The 22456-nt window shown below is 40.5% G+C and overlaps 1 protein-coding gene across 4 annotated transcripts; it reads right to left on the reverse strand.

Moving 5' to 3' along the window:
* Nucleotides 1-954: 954 nt before the first annotated feature.
* Nucleotides 955-22028, reverse strand: RHOH (ras homolog family member H). Of its 4 annotated transcripts, XM_039385025.1 has the most exons (5): nt 21212-22028; nt 19755-19875; nt 16707-16763; nt 15576-15680; nt 955-2207 (listed from the first exon to the last, which is right to left on the reverse strand). In XM_039385025.1, exon 5 carries the CDS (start codon nt 1978-1980, stop codon nt 1405-1407), a length of 576 nt encoding a protein of 191 aa, XP_039240959.1. In that variant the 5' UTR covers nt 1981-2207; nt 15576-15680; nt 16707-16763; nt 19755-19875; nt 21212-22028; the 3' UTR covers nt 955-1404. The 4 variants fall into 4 exon arrangements, with proteins under 4 accessions (XP_039240959.1, XP_039240958.1, XP_039240961.1 ...); XM_039385024.1 differs by having other exon boundaries at nt 19755-22028; XM_039385027.1 differs by lacking the exon at nt 21212-22028 and having other exon boundaries at nt 15576-15677; nt 16707-16729; nt 19755-19774.
* Nucleotides 22029-22456: the final 428 nt, after the last annotated feature.

Consider the following 22456-nt stretch of genomic DNA (forward strand, 5'->3'; position numbering starts at 1 on the left):
GTGGGCAGCAGAAACCTTGGGATGAGACAGATCTGCAAGCCCTGAGAGATGGTGCAGGGCAGAGGGGACAGATAATCTGAGGGGGAGGGGAGTGCCACAAATCACAAGGAATGCACAGCAATGTGTGTGCAGCCCACTCCATCTTCTAGCAGAGTTCTCTAACATACCTGGAGTTTCCACCTGCTTAGCCTGACTTTCTGTGCAGGAGGGTAACTTGGCCCTGAGTAGGTACGTCAGGATTTGACTCTTAGAATTGACAAGCTCCCCAGGATGCAAAGCCTGTTTCAGTCTTCCTTTGATACAGCCCAGGCAGTTAAACTTAGTATGCAAACTCAAAAAAATATATTGTTTAGCCATTCTAAATACACAAATTCAACATTGCCATGTACTTAATTTTTTACTAATGTAAGTGACTGGTTTCGCTAAACTCACTGTGTCGAAAAAAAGTGTACTAAAAATACGTGAAAATTTTAGTGCTCATGAAAAAATAGCTTTCATCCCTGGAGACTAAAATCTTTTGTGTCCAGAATTACAGCAGGCACAACAGAAGTGATGGTAGGTAGCACAGATTCATCTCTGCTACCCCAACCATATGTCTAAACCAGCCCTGACTGCAAGCCCTTCTGGGATTGTAACCCGGTGAAGTCTAGGAAGAATCAGATTAGTTTCCCATGTTTGACCACATTGCTGAGGAACAAGATGAATGTAACAAAATAAACCTCACAAAGCTGTCCGGCAGCTGTCAAATGCCACTAAGTTTTGATCATTCCTGTACTGGATTTGATGACTGTTATGCAATGACTTGGGCATGTCTAAGAAGTGCTAGGCTTCCCTGCAGGCCATTTTTGACATGGATAGGACAATTTGCTTCTGTGGTTAGCTAAAGGGAAAACCTCCAAAATACGAAAACAAACTTTCAGGATTTTACAACAATGTATACAAGAGTCCTTTAAATAGAATACACAGTGGTCAGATTTTATATACGAAGTTCTTAAAGAAAAAAATCCACATGGACAGAGGTAGGGATTGATCCAGGTAGAAGTTCATCATTAAATAAATGCAGATGCAGACAAACCATCAACTGAGGAACATCAACAGAAACAACAAAATCGGCACAGCTGTTATCTGCAGATCTCCAGGCTAGGCCTGCTCCAGTCCAGGCTAGCAAAGTCCAAACACAGGCTTGGGAATAAGGGCAGGTACTTGCACCTTTTGTTTTTCAAGGTAGTGCCCATGTGTGTTTGGGGGGAGAGAATCAGATAGAGAGCACATCTGTCTCATGAGGCACCTGCGCTGTGGTCCTGCCAAGAGCCCTCCTTTGATTCACCTCCCATTCTCTCTGCTGCAGTATCTTTGTGTGAAAACAGAAAGAACGAACATGAGCAAAACCACCGCTGAGAGTCCTCAAAAGATTTTGCACTCGTTAATGGAGAAGAGCTTCCGCCTGTTCCGCCTTTTGTCTTGATTGACTGCTGTCCTCACAGCATACTCAAACACCTGCTGCACCCCTCGGTTGCTGAGGGCAGAGCACTCCAAATAGCCTTTGGCTCGCACATCCTGGGCGAGCCGCTTCCCATCTATCGGGCTGATGCAGGAGGAACGGTACGGACCCGTGTCACGCTGGTCAGTCTGAGTGGCCACCACCAAAACGGGGATGCGGGGCAAATGGCTGCGGATCTCGCCGATCCATTTGTTCCTCAGGTTCAGAAAGGAACTGTGGTTTGCCACCGAGTAGCACATTAATACCACATCTGCCTGTTGGTATGAAAGGGGGCGAATGCCTTTGAAGGCATCACTGCCAGATGTGTCCCAAAGGCCTAAGCTAATCTGCACACCATCCATGAAGACATCCACTCCAGTATTTTCATATACGGTGGGTCTGTAGTCATCTGGAAACATCTCAGAGGTGAAACGTACCAAAAGAGATGTTTTCCCAACCGCAGAGTCTCCCACCAGGACACATTTGACTGAATCCAGCATTTTATTAACGTCCAAGGCCAAGAGCGCCGTCTCCGTGCAGCAGGAGTGGGATGGAGAGATGCAGTGGTCTGAGAGGCTTTCTAGATAATTTCCATTTAGTGAGAAACCATCCAAATCTTTTTACTTCTTATGACTTGATTCTGCCACTTGAGACTAAAATCCCCTTTTGTCCCACATGGCTCTGTGGTGCTGTCGGTTTTAAATCTTCGGTGAGTCAAACGACGTTTCTGGAACGGTAAAAATAAAATGTAACATTTATAACCCACAGTGAACAAACCATTCCTCAGCAACATAAAGGTGCTTGGACATGTCTTTGGACAGCCATGAGGAGTACCCGACTGAGGGTGATGAACTTTGTCATTCCCTCCCAGTCGGCTCTGTGTAAAACAGCCATTCACATAAATAACCTTCTTGCTGCTCCACAGGGGCTATCAGTCTTACCACCATTGCCATTTTCCAATGACACCAACTATTTTTTTCCCTCCAATTGTCTAAAAAGTAATAAAATTAATTTAACTTTGGTTTAACTGCTACTAACCTGCTTTAAGTGAGACATTTCCTGCCTCTGACTTTCAAAAACACTGACAGAATCCTGAATCTTTAAGTGATCAGTTCAGATTCTCTTGAAAATGTACCCATGCTCTCCAGGGGTAGTCAGGAGAAAAAAAGCCCTTCACTAACCAATTCGACTGTTTAAGCAATCCTATATGGAACAGTAACACAGAACCACTTGTGATAATGAGGAAGCAAAGACTTCAGGTGTGAATCTCAAGCGACATGAACCTTAACAATTTTCAAAAGCAATAAAGGATTCACAGCAAAAGTACATTAAAAATTAATTTTTTTCTTACAAATCACTTTCAACAAGTAAGAAGCACAAGTCGTATGAAGTCCCACTACCTATACTTTCCCCAATTAAACCATTTTATTTGAAGGGGACTCAACTGCCCTGACATTTACTTTCTTGTAAAACTGAACTAAGAGTACCTCTTCAGAGTATGTAATTGCTTTTGAGCTCCTGCCAGCATTCAGTCAAATTTTCCTATTTTGAAAGTGTTTGCCTCTTCCCCAGTAGCTGTGTGCAAGATTCACTGCTCACACAGGGCAACACACAAGATGCTCCGAAAATCACTAGCGGCAAAACTGAAGGCAAATTAGTTCTGCTCAACAAAAGTAATTTTAAAAAGTATCACTGCATAATTTCAAAATGTCATGTGTATGTTACATAAATAATATATTTCTGTTTCCTTCATATATGAAGGGAGTCATCACAGCAGAAGGTTATTTGCACAGAAATTAATGGTCACTGTATGTTACTTGAACACTCTCCAATTTCAGTACCCGAACGCCACCGCCCCCACCCCTCACACACATTCCTAGTACACACAAAGCTTTGGTTTACTCCACAAAGGGGAAAAACAAAGGAAAAGGAAAGTGCTAAATGAGCTTAGAGAGAACACTTTAGAGTCGCTGACAACGGCTATTACCAACTCATCTGCTTTCATTTTGCAGCGAGGCAGCGCCCTACCTCCTCTCGCGTTGCTGGCATACCTGCACCTCTCCCCCGCGATGCACCGGCTGAAAGATGTGTGGCCGGAGCATGTTGCTTTATAGAGGAGGCACCAAGCCTGCGGAGCCGTCCTTGTGCGTACTTGAGTTACCGACAGCTACGGGAGGCATTGCAACAGATGGCGCTTCCTGGCCTGCCAGCGCGACCGCGCTCTCACCATCTCAGCTTTTTTCTAGGAAGTGGGATGGAGGCCTAGGCTGCTTCATGACATTCCTGGCTGCCGGGAAACAAGCTGCTGCATGACTTTAAATTTTGGTGGCAGCAGTTGAAAATTTGCTCTTAAAGATTCATTAAGTCTATCTCCACTCTCTCACCCTCTCCATTCTCCAAACAAGCTCTCAAGGGAATTAAACAAGACCTTTACAAAATACATCTATGAAAAATTCAAACAGTATATGTAGGATACACAGTCCAATTGCTTAAATGCATCATCATCTCTCCTTCAGGGTATTCTACTTAAAATTTTGTCAGCAGTACAGTTTCAAAACACGGCAATTCACTACAAGCCAGTAGCATCTTATTCAGACAAAACTGCATGCTCCCAGGAGAAGGTTTCCATGTACTAAGTCTCCTTTTCAGAACAAACATTTCTTTGGTGCAAGTGGTCCTTAGTGCCTTCAGATTCATTATTTTGTGTATATTGGAATGTGGGGGAAAATAAGGATGTCCAAAGCATGACTTTTGTGATTTCTTAAATGCCAGAACAGAGAAAGACAGATAAAAGGATTGTTCTGGTACTCAACTTGTTGATTACCAGGTTTGATTATACTGGCTATTTTGAGAGAAAGTATATAAATGATAAAAACCTGAAAGAGAGATTAAGGAGTAGTGAGTATGGCTAGTTGATAGACAATAACAGAAGCTGAAATATTCCACTGTGACAGTGTGGAATTGTTTCCAAAGCAAATGATATTGTTCTACAATCCATTGATGAATAATAAAAAAAAAAACCAGAATATAACTAAGTCCATATTCTGGTCCTGTGGACAAATTGCCCTCAGTGGCCCTGATCTTGCATTTGTTCATAACCACTTGGAGTTCATGTGCTTCCATATATAATTGGGACTACATATGTGCATATTGAAGAATCATTTTTAATTAAACACATAGCTGGTCCTTGTTGCAGCCTCAGGGTAAGAGCAGTATTAGTGTATTAAAATAAGTACACAACTTCACCTCAATTGACTCTCGATTAAACATTAAAAAAAGGCTTTAAAAGGACAGGCCAATTTTGGGTACTTCTACACCTCAGTATTCAACCAGTTGTGTAAATATTTGCAGAAGTTTTGCTCCCTTTCTCTCATATTCTGTCTTGGTCTGACAGAACAGTGTGCTACACCCATTACAAGACTGCACAAAACCTTCTGATCACAGATCAGAAGTGGAGTCTAAGATGCTGATGGTTTGGGTTTTTTTCCCAACAATTTGATCTTCCAAATTTTACCAACTTTATTAAGTTCATTTTGTATCTGGAATTTCAGATATAAAGCTGTATCTTCTTTTATGCTTTTTTTGGTTTATGCTTTCATCACTCCTAACAATCGAAGATATTTGAATAATAAGGTAAGACCTCTTATAATATCATTAAGTATAAGAATGCATGTCTTATTCTTGTGTAGTCATTCTGAGTAGTGCAAACTTCAGATTTTGTTCCCTCTGTCTTTGGAATACGTAACCCTGGCTCCAGTGTGTGATTACAGAGCCCTCGGACTTCACTGATGATGTGAGCACAAGAAGCTGTACAACAGTCGCTCTCCAGGCACTGTCTGACCTGCACCTCAGCGATCTCATGCAAGTAAAATGCTTCAGACTTGATCATGGCTGAATACGATACGGAGGAGGTGAGTGGTGTTACCAACCTGCAATGTGATGGGATGGGAAGAGGAGCACAGCAGCACCAAGCTCTTTCCAGGTAGAGGCTTCATGTGAATATACATCCCATGAAAAACTAATGTAGTATTTGTTGAAACCATTCTACCAACAAAGGAAAGCTGGGCTGCTGTATCAAGAGGCCTAAGTTAATCAGCTGAAACAAACAGGATTTTCATTTATGCCAAGAATGCCTCTGGCATCTACCATAAGATCATTGTGAGCATCGCTCACTGTGGCTAAACATCTCCAGGGACAGCATCTTATGACGGGAAAATAAAAACAGCCAGATACTTCTAATTTCAAAACCTCTCTTGGATATTGGTAGTGCAGCCTCAGGTGGGCTGATATTTGAAGGGAATTAGCTCATACGTAAACAAACCACGCAGGCAAGATGACAGGCTTTTTAGATCAGGCAGTCACAAAATGCTTAAGAGAGTTGAAGCAATTAACATGCTAACCATTATTGCTTTTATCCAGTCCCTGCCACAATTATATCTCAGTGTAGCTCCTGTTAATATCAGGATAAAAGCAGGCAAATTTTTCAGTTTGAGCACCGTGTATACTAGTTCTTGAAGAGATCTGACATTGCAAGGAAATAAAATATTTATACTAACAGGAAAGGTTGAAAACCACTGGAGAGACTTCCACTTGCTGTGCAATGCTTGAATGTACATATTGTCTTTCCCTGTTTACACTACTCCTGTAAGTCCCACCTCACAGAGAGGTTGGGTCTGCAAAACAGTGCCTACAGATCTCTAGTGTGTTGATTGTAACCAATTCTCCTTCTAACTGCACCACAGATATGTCAGAACTCTCCTTGCATCTCTTAGTAAGAGGCTCTCAAGGAGAGGAAGGACGCATGAAGACTACCCTCACCGACCAGAACAGTGTGCAGCTTTACACCTTCACCTCCACGGGTGCAGTGGGCACTGTAGGGCACAGACAGGGCCTGAGAACAACTCCTGCAAGTAGAAGGAGAGGAGGGAGGAGGAAGGCTGGTAGGAATCAAGACAGACCGAGACGCTGTTGCCTGGTTAGTGACAGCACCCAGAAGATGCAGCCCCTGTGACAGAGAAACCATGGCTGTTGTGGATCCAGTCTGGATGCTCAGCTAGATTACCAGGTTGTCAAGGTCATGCTACCTTGTTTTCAACTCTGTGGATGAGGTGCACTTGCTCCATTCAGATACAAACCTCTAGACTGCTGCCACAGCACAGGGCTCCTGAAAACTAATACATAAGCTGCAGTCCGTCTGGAGGCCGCAGCTGGTCTGCAAGCAAAGGGCCTCTTGCTGCAAAGTTTCCCATCATGCATTCATTAAACTAATGCTCTGACATTTGCATTAGCTGCCTCCTGCTTTTTTAATTCCTTTTAAGACTATTTTGATCTATAGGACTAAGAGGCCCTGTCTTGCCAATCAGCCTCCCACCACCTCAGTGTCAGCGTTTCAGTCAACAGTGGCATTCAGTTGTGGTACCACTGCTATGAAAGCACAGCCTTTACCTTTGCAATGTGCCGCACCTTTTCCACAAACTACTCCACCAAAAATCTGCATTCAACTCATTTGCTTTCCAAGCAGGCTACCACAGGGGCCATCTCTACTCTCTGACCCAAGACCAAGATGGCAGAATGCTTCAGCTGTCTGATATATTTATAATACTGATGGATTAATTGCCATACTATCTTTCAATATGGTTTTGTATTTTAAAGAGTTGAAAGACTGTTTAGAAGCTTGGGTGAGAGCTTTTATATGGATATTTTATCCTTAAGTACAATCATCTCCAACGGCTTCCTGAAGTTAGAAGAGTAAGCGACATGCAGTGAACCTCTATTTTCAAAGCCAGATGCCTTTTCCTCTCAAAAACAATCTCTTCCAGCATTAAAAAAAAAAATTCAGACATAAAAACTTAAAAATTTTTTTTCACTCTCTTATTCACAAAACTGACATGCTGTTCCTGTTCTCAAATTTCAATGCTTTGTTTTGAAAAAACACAAAACTAAATTTTGCTTTTAATTTCTAATTTATGAAATTTAGAGAAAATAGACAATCACTTCCTTAGGAGCCTTCGCAAAAAATCACTTCTGGATCAAGACAACACCTGAAAACACCTCAGTTTCTTTCTTTGGCAGTTTTAACAACTGAAACTGAAGAAAAGGATTTATGATCAAATATTCAATGATCTTGTCAACTTTATTACTAGCAAGGAAATTCAATTTATCAGACTTAAAGGAAATTCCCTCATATTGAGAATGTGAAATAACAGCAAACACAGATCAATGTTATATACAAGATGAAATGAGACATGAGGTCCTAGTAATGGGATGAAAGCTTTCCCTATAACAAAATTTACATATTTACACACATACTTACACACTGCCCATATAAAACTGCTTAATGACATATCTTAAATAAAAAATTTCTATTTCATTACTTTAGTAATAGTACCTATAATAATATATATATAAACAATGGATAAAGACTTGTCTAAAGATCTATTCAATTTACTATAGTCACTGAGAAAAAATTATTTAAATCTCATTTTATTTATCCATTTAGACAAAAGAAATATTTTTTTTATCTTCAAGAACCCTCTTGCTGTGACTAATAACACCTTGATTCAGCTGCTTACAAATTACACAAATTATTAGAACACAACACAAACACAAATTATTAGAACCACTCAAAAAATTAACAAAAAGCCTGTAAGACTCTCAGGTACTGATCCAAGACCCTAAATTTAGTAGAACTCAGTGAGATCTGGCAGTGCTAAGTACCTGCTTAAAGATTCAAGCCGTGAGTCTGAAGTAATTTTTCTCCACGTGTTTATGGCATGACATGGTAAATTAAGCCCTATGAGATCTTCATGGCACTACAGGGCATTTTCAAAAATGATCCATTTTCAGTATAAATGTTGCATCCTCTCCAAATTAAAATTTGGATAAATCAAGTGTAGGAAAGTAATCTTGTCACAGAGGACCAGCTCAGAAGCCATTCTCAGTCTGATCCCATATCTTCCAAAGTTATCAGAAACGGAGTGGCATGTCGTGCCTGAAGTGTGGCACTCGCCCTTGCGTTTACCTAGTGTTTTCCTTATGCAAGATACTGGATATGTCATCTTTCTTTTCCACCCTTCTCTGTGATAATTTTTCTTCTCTGCTCTTAAGCAGAGAAGAAATCCTTGCGTCTCACCACAGATACAGCCGTACATGGAGCAGCTGGTGTGCGAATGTCACACACGTGTCTGTTCGAGCACAGAAGTTCATCAACCATCTGTCCATCTGCCTTCCCTCATAGTCTCTGTCTTTGTACACACGCACATGCCTATATATATGTACATATATATTCACCGCTGACACAGAACTACTTTTGGATCCAGATGGGGATACAGATACGCTTGCAGATGAACATGGATAAAGTGCTACACACTGACTATAGCACTATCACATGTACCTTTGAAAAGTCACGCTACCAGAATGGACTTACAGGTCAGAAGCAAATTTTCAGCAAGTCTAACTGCAGTGTAGCCAAACTGAAGGACCAATATTATAAAATACATTAGATTTAAGGAACTGATTTTAATTAGACAACTGTGTGCGTAGAATTATTCTCATGTGGAAATGTTTGCAGCTTTGGGTCACGAACCACTTCAAATTTTTCATGCCACATCCTCTTTTAACACAGTTCACTTTTCTTGAAGTTTGAGACGAATCAAAAAGGCACTTACAACATATTTTTGTAGGGGTTTTTTTTGCAGATTTAAGTCTTCAAAATCTCCTCAGATTCTTTTGGCTGACAAAATGTGAAGTACTCATTTATTTACAACCTTCAACAATAATTGCATTTTTTTTCCAGAAAGCCTAACCTTTTCACTATTTCTGTTTGGGGTTTTTTTTACCATCTGCAGACAGGCATAATCATAATGAAGTATCCATTTCCTTTTCATACACAACTAATATTTCTTAGTTTTAAAAAAGCATTTGTAATTTCTTGCAGGGTGATGCATTATTTGCTAGACTGGATTCATAGAAGTGTATATGCACACACGCACATATATATATACACACAGAAATATTGAAAATAAATCAGTGTGTATTTAAAACATAACTATTTCAATAACGAGTCAATACATCCATGTACAAAAAAAATTACATCCATATTTACATGCATGTCTGTATGTCTATATACATATATATTTCCATATAAACACATTGATATGAGTTCGTTGCAAAAGACATTGCTACAGATTGCTGTACAAAACAGATATATATTTTCAGCAAGATATCTGACCATCAGTTGGAAATCTGCATACATATTTTGCATCAAATGGACGCACTATTGAAATGACAGTGGTCTTTAAATTTCTTTATTTCCACATATATGTATGTCTGTGCACTTACATACACATAAGCAGAGATTACTGCTGTGCTTAATGTGGATTTGCAATAACCTAGGTATATAATTGACATAGTTTTACAATTAAATTTACATAGTCACACATTGTAAAGAATTCCATTTCTACCGTAGATGCAGCCATTAAATTTTTTAGACACATTTTTACAGTATGCTACAATGACTTGTTGTTAAGGAGACACATGGATTTATATTGAATCCCACAGATGTGTAGCATGGTAAAATGTTAAAACAAACTGGCAACTCCACATACACACTTGCATTTGCATGCAAAAGGGCTTCCTCTCTTTCATAGCCTATGCCAAGCCCAGTGGAGAGGGCTGACTTCTGCGTGTTTTGGCTCTAACCTGGGGTAGGCCTGCATTCCTCTTCCTTGTTTGCACACTACCTGATCTTCCTGACTGGGTCCCTTAAACACTACAAAGTAATCAATATTAACAGTATAGCTAAAAGTTAATATATGAATGATACAGGTCATACGACCCCCTCCTCAATGTTAAAAAGTCTTAAAAAATTGTCCTCCCATTTCTCCACTGTCCTCCGTGGCTTCCTTGCAAGATCTCCAGTGTTACTTTCAGAGATCTCTTCAGGTTTAACTTCACTCTGGTTTTATAAAATGCCTATCACAAAAAAAAGAAGGAGTCTCTAAAGTCCAGATCTTCTCCCCCCATTCTCAGGGGGAGGGGAAGGCAGTTTTCCATGTTCATTAAGCTATGTATTTGCATAGGTTTGATTTCAGTGGGAGGTAAAAGTGGAGGAGGAAAATATTAGTTAGAACAGAATTTGACAATGTTTAATGGAAGATTATTTTTGCATATTTTGTGATAAGGAAAATATGTGTTGAATGTACAGATGTTCTGAACAGCAAATAATGATGCTTCAGTTGACCAAACAATTTACAATAATGACCTCTTGCTAAAGCATACTGATTTTTTTTTTTTTTAATTTAGGAGGAACTCATATTTACTGCATGTCACTGTTCCGTATTGTTGTGATGAATGTTAAACTTCTGAAATTAATGAGCAAAGCTAGCAAAGGAAGCAACAATAATTTGGTTGGTTATTTATTTTATAACACAGAAAGGCTGACCAGGGGAAGTTTAGGTTGGATATTAGGAAGAAAGTTTTTACAGAGAGAGTGATCAGACATTGGAATGGGCTGCCCAGGGAAGTGGTAGATTCACCATCCCTGGAGGTTTTTAAGATGAGACTGGATGTGGCACTCAGTGCCATGGTCTAATAACCACAGCGGTGTTGGATCAAGGGTTGGACTTGATGATCTTGGAGGTCTTTTCCAACCTGGTTGATTCTATGATTATTTTAGCTTTTTCCCTTAGTTTTGCTAGCAACAAAAAGCTTTTTCTTGTCTCTGTATATATCAGTGTTTAAAATCATAGTCTACATTTCAGCCACAGTGAAACAGCCATCTTTGAGTCCATTCTTAAATTTTGTGTGTGCACACATGTACATTAAAATGTTAAAAATTTTGAGGGTTTACTCAGAAATAATTTCAATTATTTTTCAAGTAGAAGGTGCAATACAAAAGCTACAATTATCATAACTTGTCCTGCATTTGTAGATTTAAAGTCTTTATCCTTCTGATTTGTTTTATAAATTAAAAATGGAGTTGTCTTCCACAATCTATCTCACTACTAGTATTCATGTACCGTACCCAGCACAAGGATAAAATAAGAGATAACATGTATCTACAGTACAAGTAGGATTTTTTTTTTTCTCACTGTGTAGCTTCTCTAGAATTCCTGAATTGTAGCAAATTAAATTAGACAAAATAAACAGGCATGCATACTTGCCTACATCAAACTGCCTATGTCCTATGCATAGTTATAATTAAAGCCCAATTTCAAAAGAACGTGCAGTCAAGATTTCTTCTTTTTTCTTCTGGAACTAGCACAAATCATACCTGGTAGCTCAGATTTTACATTGATTTATATCTTACACCAACCATACGCCAGAGCAAAATATATATTTTAGTGCCTGTTTTCCTTTACTTTTCTCTGGTTGCAGTACAACCTTAATTTCTTGTCACTTTTATATAAAACATATAATACTGCAGACAGCAGTGGGTCATATGGAATAGGTCAAGGGGAGAAAAGACTCTATTCTTACCACCAAAAGTAACACATAAATCCTTCTCACTCATTCTTCAGCTGAGTATTTTGAGAAGCCATTTCATATACTTATAGCTGACATCTACTTGGCTTTAAGTTGGTTTAACGATCACGCAAATCCCCACACTATGGTAAATCTTAATGAAGAGTTCTTCAGTGGGAAGCATAGAAAGTTTTCCTTGATTTTCTTGATTTTTACATATTTTGAATGAAAATGATGACATACGAAAAGAGATATTTTAGGAGAGCTATGTTTGAACATTATGAGACCGTTTCCCATGCTTTATTTTTTGAATCCTGGTGGACTTGATTCAAACTCAGAGATATTTTACCCAATGGTTTTTCATCCAAAATTAAAATTCCACTGAAAGATACATGAATTTAAAAACTTACATTTAAAAACATGCATTGAAACTGATGGAAATTAAAGAAATTACATGAAGGATTTTTATGACAGCTGCTTTATAGTATATTTTTATAATGAAAAAAATACAAGCTCACAGATGATGAGAGGAAGTTAATAGATAATTATATTAGTAATTCATTACCTTTGAACTCCAAAGACTTTTCAATAACTTTGTACCTAATAACTTCAAACTGTCCAAAGACAGTTTTTAAGCACAGTCATTTTATGGAAAACAAAAAGGCAAGCTGAAGACTGTGTGTCCACTGGCATGCCTATTAATGAAAGGAAAATTTTCTTGCAAGAGTGAGAGGTTTCATATTCTTTCAGTGGCCGTGGCATAGGAGACAACCAGAAGAGACCCCTTGCTACCTGGGTGTCTTGGTCTCAACTTTTATATTAGGAGAGCCAGTTATATCTGTAGTTTGACATAAACCAGGATGATCTTCAAAAGCAACTCACTGTCACTCATGAGAAAAAGAGATATCACCAGATGGTACAGCAACCTCCAACTGGGCAAGTGTCAGTTTCTGAGACTGGCACTTCACGGTCACACTTGTATGCGAGAAGCGACACTGTGCACAGTACGTAACCACAGCCCTCCGTGCCAGCTTCTACCAGTAGTGGTGTTCGTTCCTTTTCCAGCGTGTGCTGGGTCTTTCCTGCGTGATAAGTCACCATGGCACCCTCAGGGAAACCCCCAAACCATAGCAGAATCCTCCTGTGGTTTCCAGAAGGTTCATACATTTCATCAGGTAAAGACAAGCATGTCAAGTTCAGCCCCACCCTCATCCCTTAGGAATTTACACTTCTTGGCTTCTGTAACTGAAGATCAAATGTGATTCCTTGTGCAAAAGAAATACGATGCAGACACAGCGGTAGGCAATTGTACAGGGTGGGAAAGATAAAGGATTTGCCATAAATCCAGGGCACAACCCCAGGCAGGGCTAGGCACAAGCGAATACTCCTGTACCTGCTCCATGAGGAATACATGCACGCAGTAAGTGTTCAGACTGTGTTCCCACCTATCCTCCAGCTGCCAGTGATAGCAATCTTCCAGCACAGCCTCCGGCAGAATGTGACTGCTAGGACTATTGCTCCATTTCACTTTGGCAGCTGCTTGTTTCTGACTGGATGCACCAAAGTTTTGTACCCATGACACCCAGTGCTCACACTCACTGCTGCATTGCAGAGGTTTCACTGGCTCCAAATATCTCCCCTCTCACTGTAGGCTGACGCTTCTGGTGGATCAGGAAGGTTTTCCAGTTCTTCACTGACATAAGAATTGAAGGACAACTAAATTCTGCTAAGCACATAGGCAACTCTATTTGGTTTTGTGGAGAAGAGCTAGTGATAGGCTACAGCCCACAAATCTTGTTACATTGCTTTTTGTATTTGTGTGATCCTGTTCAGTATTTTAAGGCCATAATGCTTTAATAGTTGGCTTGAGACAGCTGCAGCCAACTTCCTTTCTTAATTACTATGCTGGGGTTATCCCAAGACATTTTTCAGCTGTAAGCTGTGTCACAGCATGAAAACATTTGAAAACTGCTGATTTAATAAAACTACACACTGCTGGCCAAAAAAGCAAGAACCTAATTTGGAAATGATGTTAATTAGCTGTATGGCGTGGTGTCTGAAGTATCACACTAAGACTTTGAAAAAGGCAAGTTTTACAGTTACTTCTATCGCTTTTCAAACAATAATCAAAAGCATAATAAAAAACCTGCAAATTTTCACTTTATGATCAATGTCAATCAAAATAATCACTTAAATGGTGCATTCAGTAACATTCAACTGCTTCTTAATGAAAACTATAGAATCACAGCACCAACATTTTACAAAGAAAATGGGGAGGGTGTTTGCTTTAGAGAGAAGAGGTCTTTTTCATTGAAAACTTTTTCATTGAAAATCTTTTTCATTTAAAGTGCCTAACCCAGCTGCTGCTATGCACCTAGAACTGCACAGCAAAAGCACAAGGAGAAACAGCAGCATTTCATCTCCTAGCCTGGGTGTCCTCCTGGCTGATTATCAGAAAGCAACACGGAGAAAAGCTCCTCAGGAGCTTCTGCTGGTGCAGACCTGCTGGTGTAGACCTGCTGCTCAACAGGATGGGCCAGAGGCTCAGCCTGTGAGACTGCCACCATGGTTGCTGCTCATTTCCTGTGTGCTCTGGGTATACTGCAAATCATGTACTTACATATTTGAGGATTTATATGCCTTGCCCCTCACTGCACTAGAGATCACCTCCCTAATATTACTGGCACTAGCAGCTGTTACCAGCGATGCGACTTCAGCATCAGCCTCTTGGTTGCTGGGTATATGCAGCAGGGAGAGTGCTTCCATTTTCTCTCCAAATTCAAACTCCCATTGCAGCAGCTGAGCCAGAATTTGTTAAACCAGTCACCAGGTTGGAAAAGTATTTTTAGTGTTTAATATTTGTAGTAACTTTGTGGAAGTACAGCTACAATATCATGGTTTTCCTCCACTGTGTGCAGATATAGGGATCGTCCTCTGATACAGGCAGTCATGTCAGGCCTGATGATCTTCTGCTACAAGCTGATTTCACACTGCTTTGGCATAGTAAAATTACCTTAATATGGGATTAAATGACAGTAATTTACAGCCATGTTGCCCTGCTGATGGACTATGAATTTACTATACATGAAAATCACACCCATTTTTAAATTTAATTCTTTGCTCTGGAACTTGGACAGTAAGTACAGATTAGTTATAAAAACACAGATTCTCTATACTTACAAAACTACTATTTGTCCTGGTTTGCAGCACCTAATCTAAGGAATACAAAACTTGGCATTATGCCTCATCAAGGCCTACTTTCTAAACTTAGCAGGAAGCAAGTGCATGTGCAGTTTTTCAACCCTGAAGTGACTGCCTAAGTCTCAAACATGGTATTCACATCACATACCACTTTTTCTGGTATGATGAATTTCACTCGTATGATACATCTTTAGACCTGTCTCTGAAAAAGAAGATGAAACCCCATTCTAAAGTCAGGTAAGTATACACATATGGTTCTTCCTACTGGAACATCTGTAATCACACACTGGTCTAAATTGTGGGGGGCAGAAATGTGAAATGTGAAACAGCACGACAAAAAGCACAATCCCACCTTATTCCAACAGCAGCAGACACCAAAATTTGCTGATAGATATGCCTACTAACAACTAACTCGTCTCATTTACCCTACCTTTTTCTTCTGCAAGTATTTTCTTCAGGATAAATCCCATGCTAAAGCTGGCCTCCACAAGATGCCACAGCTGCACTTCTGCCCCATCCACAGGTGGAAACACTGCTGAAAGAAGAAGTTAGAAAATCTTAAATCCACATTCAGATTTTTTGTGGACGTCTGTGTCAAAGGAATGGTTCTGGCCTCAGTGTGCTCCATCCTCATTTATCTTTTAGGTTAACTGCATCTCACTGGCAATGTGACAAGACCATCCCATTGCCTCTAAAGCATCATAAAATGAAGGTTTTGTAAGCACAATCTAGAAATGGCTGTGCACAAATGTGCACACATGCATGCACACACAAACTGCTCTCTAAGGGGACCCCACACCATAAGCATGACACAGTTGGCTCAGAAAGCACAAAAGAAGCCGTGGGGGTGAGTTGAAAGCAAAGTTACAGACACAGCCATTGAGACACTAATCTTCCACCTCAGAAGGTGGCACACGCACTTGTTAGACCCAGCAGGACCAGGCAGCCGCTGGAGCCACAGCCAGAGCCAGGTATCTTGGCAAATTAAAAATACATTGAATCTCACTCCGGTCCTAAGAGCAACTTTTCTCAAATTCTCACAATAAAATCTTCACCTAAATTTGCTTGGGAACTTTAAGATGAAGCAGAACAGTTTTCTCATAAGCATAATGTACTTCACAAATGAGGAAGAAAACCATCCTTTGAGGTGTTGCAGGTTTACACATGCCTATCACTCCCAGGTTCAGACCCACCATCCTTAGAGTAATTCCTATTTTCTCTTTCTTCTTCTCTCAGTTAACATGTTAAAAATTGGCATGGCACAGCCCACCACACCCCTCTTTCTACTTTACACAAGGCCTTTTTACACTGAAGTGGAAACAAACTCTGGAACAAGTGAAAATCCAGAAAATACACAACTTGGACCGGTGTTCAATTCTGTATCACAATACTGAGTAGTTACCAGATGGTATTAAAAGTCAGACTGATTATGTGAACCGATGTCACAAACTTATTAATAAAAATAATTAACAAATGTTAAACAAAAGATACTGAATTCAATTCAGAATATCATTTCACATTAAGACTTTTGGAAAAAAAAAAGAAAATGCAATGAACTCACCAGAGACAGGAAGCTGAAAGTGGCTGTTGAAAATAAACGTTACGGAAGTCAAGTATTCTAGACGAGACAGGGGAAGAAAAAAAGAAGAGTGGCGTTCTGTGTTCTTGGCTTTTTCAGATGGACTTTTTTTTAGCAGATTAGAACAATTATATTCTTGAAAGGACAAAAAAACCCAAAACCTCAAGAGGTAACCAGAGACCACTGCACATTCAGGCTAAATTAGTCCTGGCAACTGGGTCTAGTTCATCTGGAGGCAGCACTGACAGCAGACCCAGATACAGTGTGACGAGAAAGAGTGGAGAGGTTTAGCGTAAGTCAGCTTCCTGGTGAGAGCTTCTCAGCTCTGCCTGTGTGGGTTTGTTGTGGGTTGGTATATGAGTGTATATATCTTTCTCTCTGTGGTGACTATGGGAGCAGATGTAAAAACCTTGACTGTGGGGGAGGGGGGCAAAACCTCCAGCCTGCAGAAAGTTTTCTCTTTGCACTCTGCTGCTCCTACAGCTGCCTCCTCTCTGCTACCGGGGCTAATGGCATAGGGCAGCCCAGCAGCTCCAATGTGAGTAGAAACGGAGCAGACTGACAACTGCCTGGTAGTGCTACACGCAATTCACACTCCAGTAGCATGAACGAGACTTGGGATACTTTTCTGCAAGCTGGAATATGGTCCTGCCTTTAAAAGGAGAGTACACATATTTAGTTGACTTTGTGCAAGAGCCAAGGCAGGCACTTTTGGGCTGATTCAACATTGGCTTTGTTGTAATAGAGTGAGGATCCCTCTGAAGCATTGATTAGGATTGATTAGTAGTATCATTTTATCAGTATGTTCTCTCTTCTACCAGCATAAAGAGGCTGAGCAGGTGGAGGGACTACAGTCATTGAGACTCCCACCTTTCCCAGCATAGACAAATTGAATTGGCCAGATTCTCATCATTTGCAGATTTCCTACACTGAAAGCAAAGCTGTGATGATAGTTTCAGGATTTCAGGTGTCTATGGTCTACACCAAATGGATGTTGTCCATTTTATGTGATTAGGCAATCAGACTACAGGGATGGCATTCCTGTCCCATATTCCTTAAGCAGCCCGAGCACACCAGCACAGCAGAAGAGCTGCCCCAGGGCTGAACACGAGGGGCCCGGATGACCAGTGCAGTGGACTCTCTGGTCCTCAGGCAAAGCAGTGGGTTCCCATAAGCTTTGAAACCCAGAGGCACAGAAATGGAATCCAAGTACTTTTCAGCAAATATTTTGGGTCAGTAAAGCCACTTCAGACCATCTCTAGCCATGAAATAGTAGGAACAGGCTGCCCGATCCATATTGAAAGCTATGAATTTTATGTTCCTTGCAGGAGGGGAACTCTCTGAAGATAGCTAGAATTTGTCCACTTTAACAATGTGACAGTTCAGTGCATTCCAAGATAAATCTTGCTTCCAAGAAAGATTAAAAAACAACAGAATAATTTACAAGATAAAGCAAAAAGGAAACAAAAAAGAAAATTTATGTGTAGATGAAAGGCAGTTCTGCCAAAAATATAAATAGCTGCTGAAAGAACACAACCTATGTAAACATGCTGTAAACCCCTGCCGATACAAAGCTCACAGAACAGTGTTGCACAGTTAGGATGGGGAATCAATTTGTTTCTTTCCCTATGAAATGAAATTGATTCAGTTAATTACCAACAGGGATGAAGGTAAGGAAGGCATTTGTGGAATTCTGTTGTGAGAAATAGAAACCCAGTCGGGCAATTTCCAATCAGAATTTTATTATATGATAAAAGCAAATTCAGCGCTGGGTGATCAGGGAAGGGGTTCAACAACTCCCAACGCCTGTCACACCCAAAAAGTACAGTTGTTCTACATTTATTTCCAGTTACTACATGAATATTCATTATACATAAGTATAAACATTACACATTGTTAGGTACATGAGTATAAACATTACACATTGTTAGGTCAGACATTCCACAGATATTTCTTAACCAGAATGTTATCTATAAGCATCCATAATATATTGTTAAATCAGACTTTCAGCAGATGTTCTTGTTATCTATACAAAGTTATAAATTTTAAGAAAGGTGCTATTATCTAGCTAACTAAACAAAATTCTCTCACTATAAATCCTACACAAGGTAAAAGGGAGGTAACTTGTTTTATCTCTTTATAGGGGCCCAATTAAGTTTTACGACTTGTTTTTCTTTTCTCTCCAGGTCATATTGACCTTACACTGTTTTCTCTTAATTAGCTCGAATCATTTTCTCAGTTTATCACACTGTTTTATCAAAATCTTCAATCTTCCTTTTTGTTTGATACAAAATTTTGGATAAGGGGCTTCAGTGCACTATCAGCTTGCATGAGAACTTGTGTTACTTAATTTTCACATTAAATATCTATTCATCTGTTTTTAACTGAGTTTGGGTTTTCCAATACCAGCGTATGCAATCAGGCAGTAAGTTTCCAATGCAGTTGTGATAAAGAAAATCAGACACCCAAACACTTTGAAATGTTTCCATCAGAAACATTCAGAACTGTCAGAAGCGGAGAAATAAATACTATTCACAAATTATACTGATATAAATGTCTTTGGTGATCATCACCAATTATAGGTCTGCCACAGAGGGCAGATACTTAAAAATGCAACTACTCCTTTCTGTTTCGTGCTGAGACTAATCCAGATGTGAGGCCATCTGGCTAAGTAATTTGCATTTCTGGAAAAAGAGTGCATCCATCTGTAAAATACTCCGTAAACAACTTTTGAACCGAGTGAACCCAGCAAATAAACAAGACTGGAGTATAAGAAATGTGATCTAACATGTCTTGATTTCCACCCGTTTCCCTCCATTGTGCTCCCTGGAAGATCTTGACTGAATAACTTCCCAAAAATAGTTAAATTTGATTAATTTGAGACCTTTCTTAGGGATACACATGCTTCACACATTTGCACCATGACTTCACTTCCAAGTGACCTGAAACTCCAACAAAAGACCCTCAGCTCCATGCTCTCTGCACAACGTGTAAGCAATGCCAAAGGTAGGTGTAATCTTGCACCCTGACCTGTTTCACTTGATCCTTGGTTGGTTGTAGGGCTTTTTTTTTTCGTGTGTGTGTCTTTCTTATTGCAATTTTTCTGCTCCCTTTCACCTCTTCATGCTGTGCAATGAAGGGGAACATCTGGCTGTGAGAGAATAGTTAATACATTAAAAAATACATCACTTCTCCTTTTTTTAAAACTCATTATGAGTCATTATCTGGGATATTCAGAAACGAACACTTTGTTGTGGAAAATAATTACAGGGCAGGGTGGAGGATTGCAATTTATTTTTGCATTGAAAAGTAAGCTGAGAGCAAAAAAAATAAGAGTCTTAGACTGCAAGTAACTAAGGGTTTGTAACAAATTATCTAAAATGACTTGACCCGGGGTTTTGACGAGGTTCAGTTTACAATGAAAGGTCACATTTGTTCTTCATCCACTGATTTCTGTCCCTCTTGGAGAAACCAGCAAGCGGCTGACGGTAGAAAGGTGTTTGAGATTAAGGAAGGAAGCCGCTCCTATCCCCCCTGCCTGATTTCCTTTTTGTTCTCAGATTCACTCAGCTCTGATTTTGGTCTGCCTCAAACAGTATGGTATGTGCAATGCTCAGGAAGTAAACCATGACATTCTTGATATTCACTGTATTTAGCCCTACAAGCCTTTCTCCTGTCCTACAGGATCATTATATTATAGAAAATAAAGCTAATAGTTGCTTATATCTAGCCACTGCACCAGAGCTATAAACAACATACAAGAAGAAGTGTGCTTATTTTGTTTAAAAAAGAGCTTAATTCTTTTTTTTTGTATCCGTTTTAAAGAGAGGCAAGAAAAATATATGTGGTCAAGATGCCAGGTGTGCATTGGGAAAACTGGGACGCGGCTATTTGCTTTCCCTCAAGTTTCTGGGCAGTACAGGGGAAATCAGGTAGGTTGCCTGGACTCATTTCAACCTGGAGGTGAAAGTACTCCCTTCCCAGGAACAGATACCTCAGCAAAAGGGAGGCTTTCTCACAGTATGGCAGAGAGCATTGCTGAGAGAGTCTTTAAAGCAGACCAGGCACAGCAACTTCTGCAGCATTACTCAATGTGAGAGCACTAAATCTGAAAGGGGAAATGAAAACACAGTTTCATAAGAACTTCCTACATGATTCTGGTGGAACTCTCACGCTATTTACTATGCCTTGATGAATTTAGGCTCTGGCTCCTCAGCAAGCCAACGTTGTGTGTTACACATCCTCGGGTTTGGTATTGCAGTGGCACAAACTGAAGCATGTGGTGATAAAAGAGAATCCAAAATCTAGCATGAGACAGGTTTCTGACACATTGTGTGGGCAGGACTAGAAGCCTTCAGAGGGTGAGTCAAAGCCCTCCAGCATACTGAGGCTGGAGCATGCCTGACAGAGAAGCCTAAATGAGGGAACCTGCCTGAAATGCCACCCCCTCCCTATGGACCCTCCTGCCTCCCTCCTGATAGTTCAACCTTCAACTCAATCCAGGTGGAGCTCCGTCCCATGCCACTGCCTCTTCCCCTTCAGTGACAGGCTTGCCCTATGCTTCAGGTGGCCACAGAGCAGCCCTCCAGCTACCCCTGCTCTGGGAGATTTGGCCCTTGGCCACCCAGTTTCTGAGTGCAGTGCTGAGATGGATCCAAGGTACTGAGCAATTCAGACCTGGGCATGCCTGAGCAGCATAGACCTCTGAGGCCCAAAACAGATAACCCTGAGTTGTGCAATTGATGATCAAACTTGGGTTTAGCGTCAGCATTTGCATGCAGGTATCTACATTCATCCAGTCTCTTTTCAAGACTGATGCAGCTCCATACATTAAACCCATACACTTGTGCAGGTAAGGAAGACAGAGATTTCCCGATTTTCTGAGATGAGAGCTTTCTGCTATCTTAACTACAGAACTACTCTTTATGACTTCTACGTGTTTTCTCACTGTGTACAGATTAATAATTAGCTATTTCTCTGGGATATTTCTGTTGAGATGATATTGTCAGCAACATGTGCTGTGACAAAACTAATGTTTACACACCTTTTTATTTCTTGCAATCTGATATGCAGAAGCCAATGTCCTAACTTCCTAGCACAATTCCTCCTGTGACGTCAGCACAAAACTGGTGGTCAGCACAATGTACAGGAAGTGCTTTCCTCCAGAGCAACATGAAAACCTACATCCTCTTTCTTGAAAGTGAAGCATGCTTAGGAACTGTGCTGAGGGTTACTTAACTCCCCCATCTCTCATTCTGGGACAGCCTGGGAAAGCAGTCCCATCACAGAATAACAAAATGTTAAGGGGTTGGAATGGACCTTGAAGATCATCTAGTTCAAAGCCCCCCTGCCATGGGCAGAGACACCTCCCACTAGAGCAGGTTGCTCAAGGCCCTATTATCCAGCCTGGCTTTGAACACTGCCAGGGTTGGGACATCCACAACCTCCCTGGACAATCTGTTCCAGTGTCTAAGAGCAAATTCAATTTTCTTCCCTCAAATCAGATACTATTCCCTAAATATCCATCCACCCTACTGAGGGAAGAAGATTCTTTCCGTGGTTGTCCACTTGTTATTTTTTTTTGCTGGAGCTCTTGGGAGACATTTGCCCCCCACTGGGCAGCCCTGCGGCTGAGGGCAGCCCTCTCCAGCCGGCAAACGCTTCCACAGGCAGAACGTGCAAGCCCACATCTGTTTCTCAGAACCGTCTGACTTGTGCAGTTTTCTCTCTCC

Source organism: Pipra filicauda, unplaced genomic scaffold, assembly GCF_003945595.2.
Source record: "Pipra filicauda isolate LSUMZ 115617 unplaced genomic scaffold, ASM394559v2 scaffold38_size3968069_pilon, whole genome shotgun sequence".
Lineage (NCBI taxonomy): Eukaryota > Metazoa > Chordata > Aves > Passeriformes > Pipridae > Pipra > Pipra filicauda.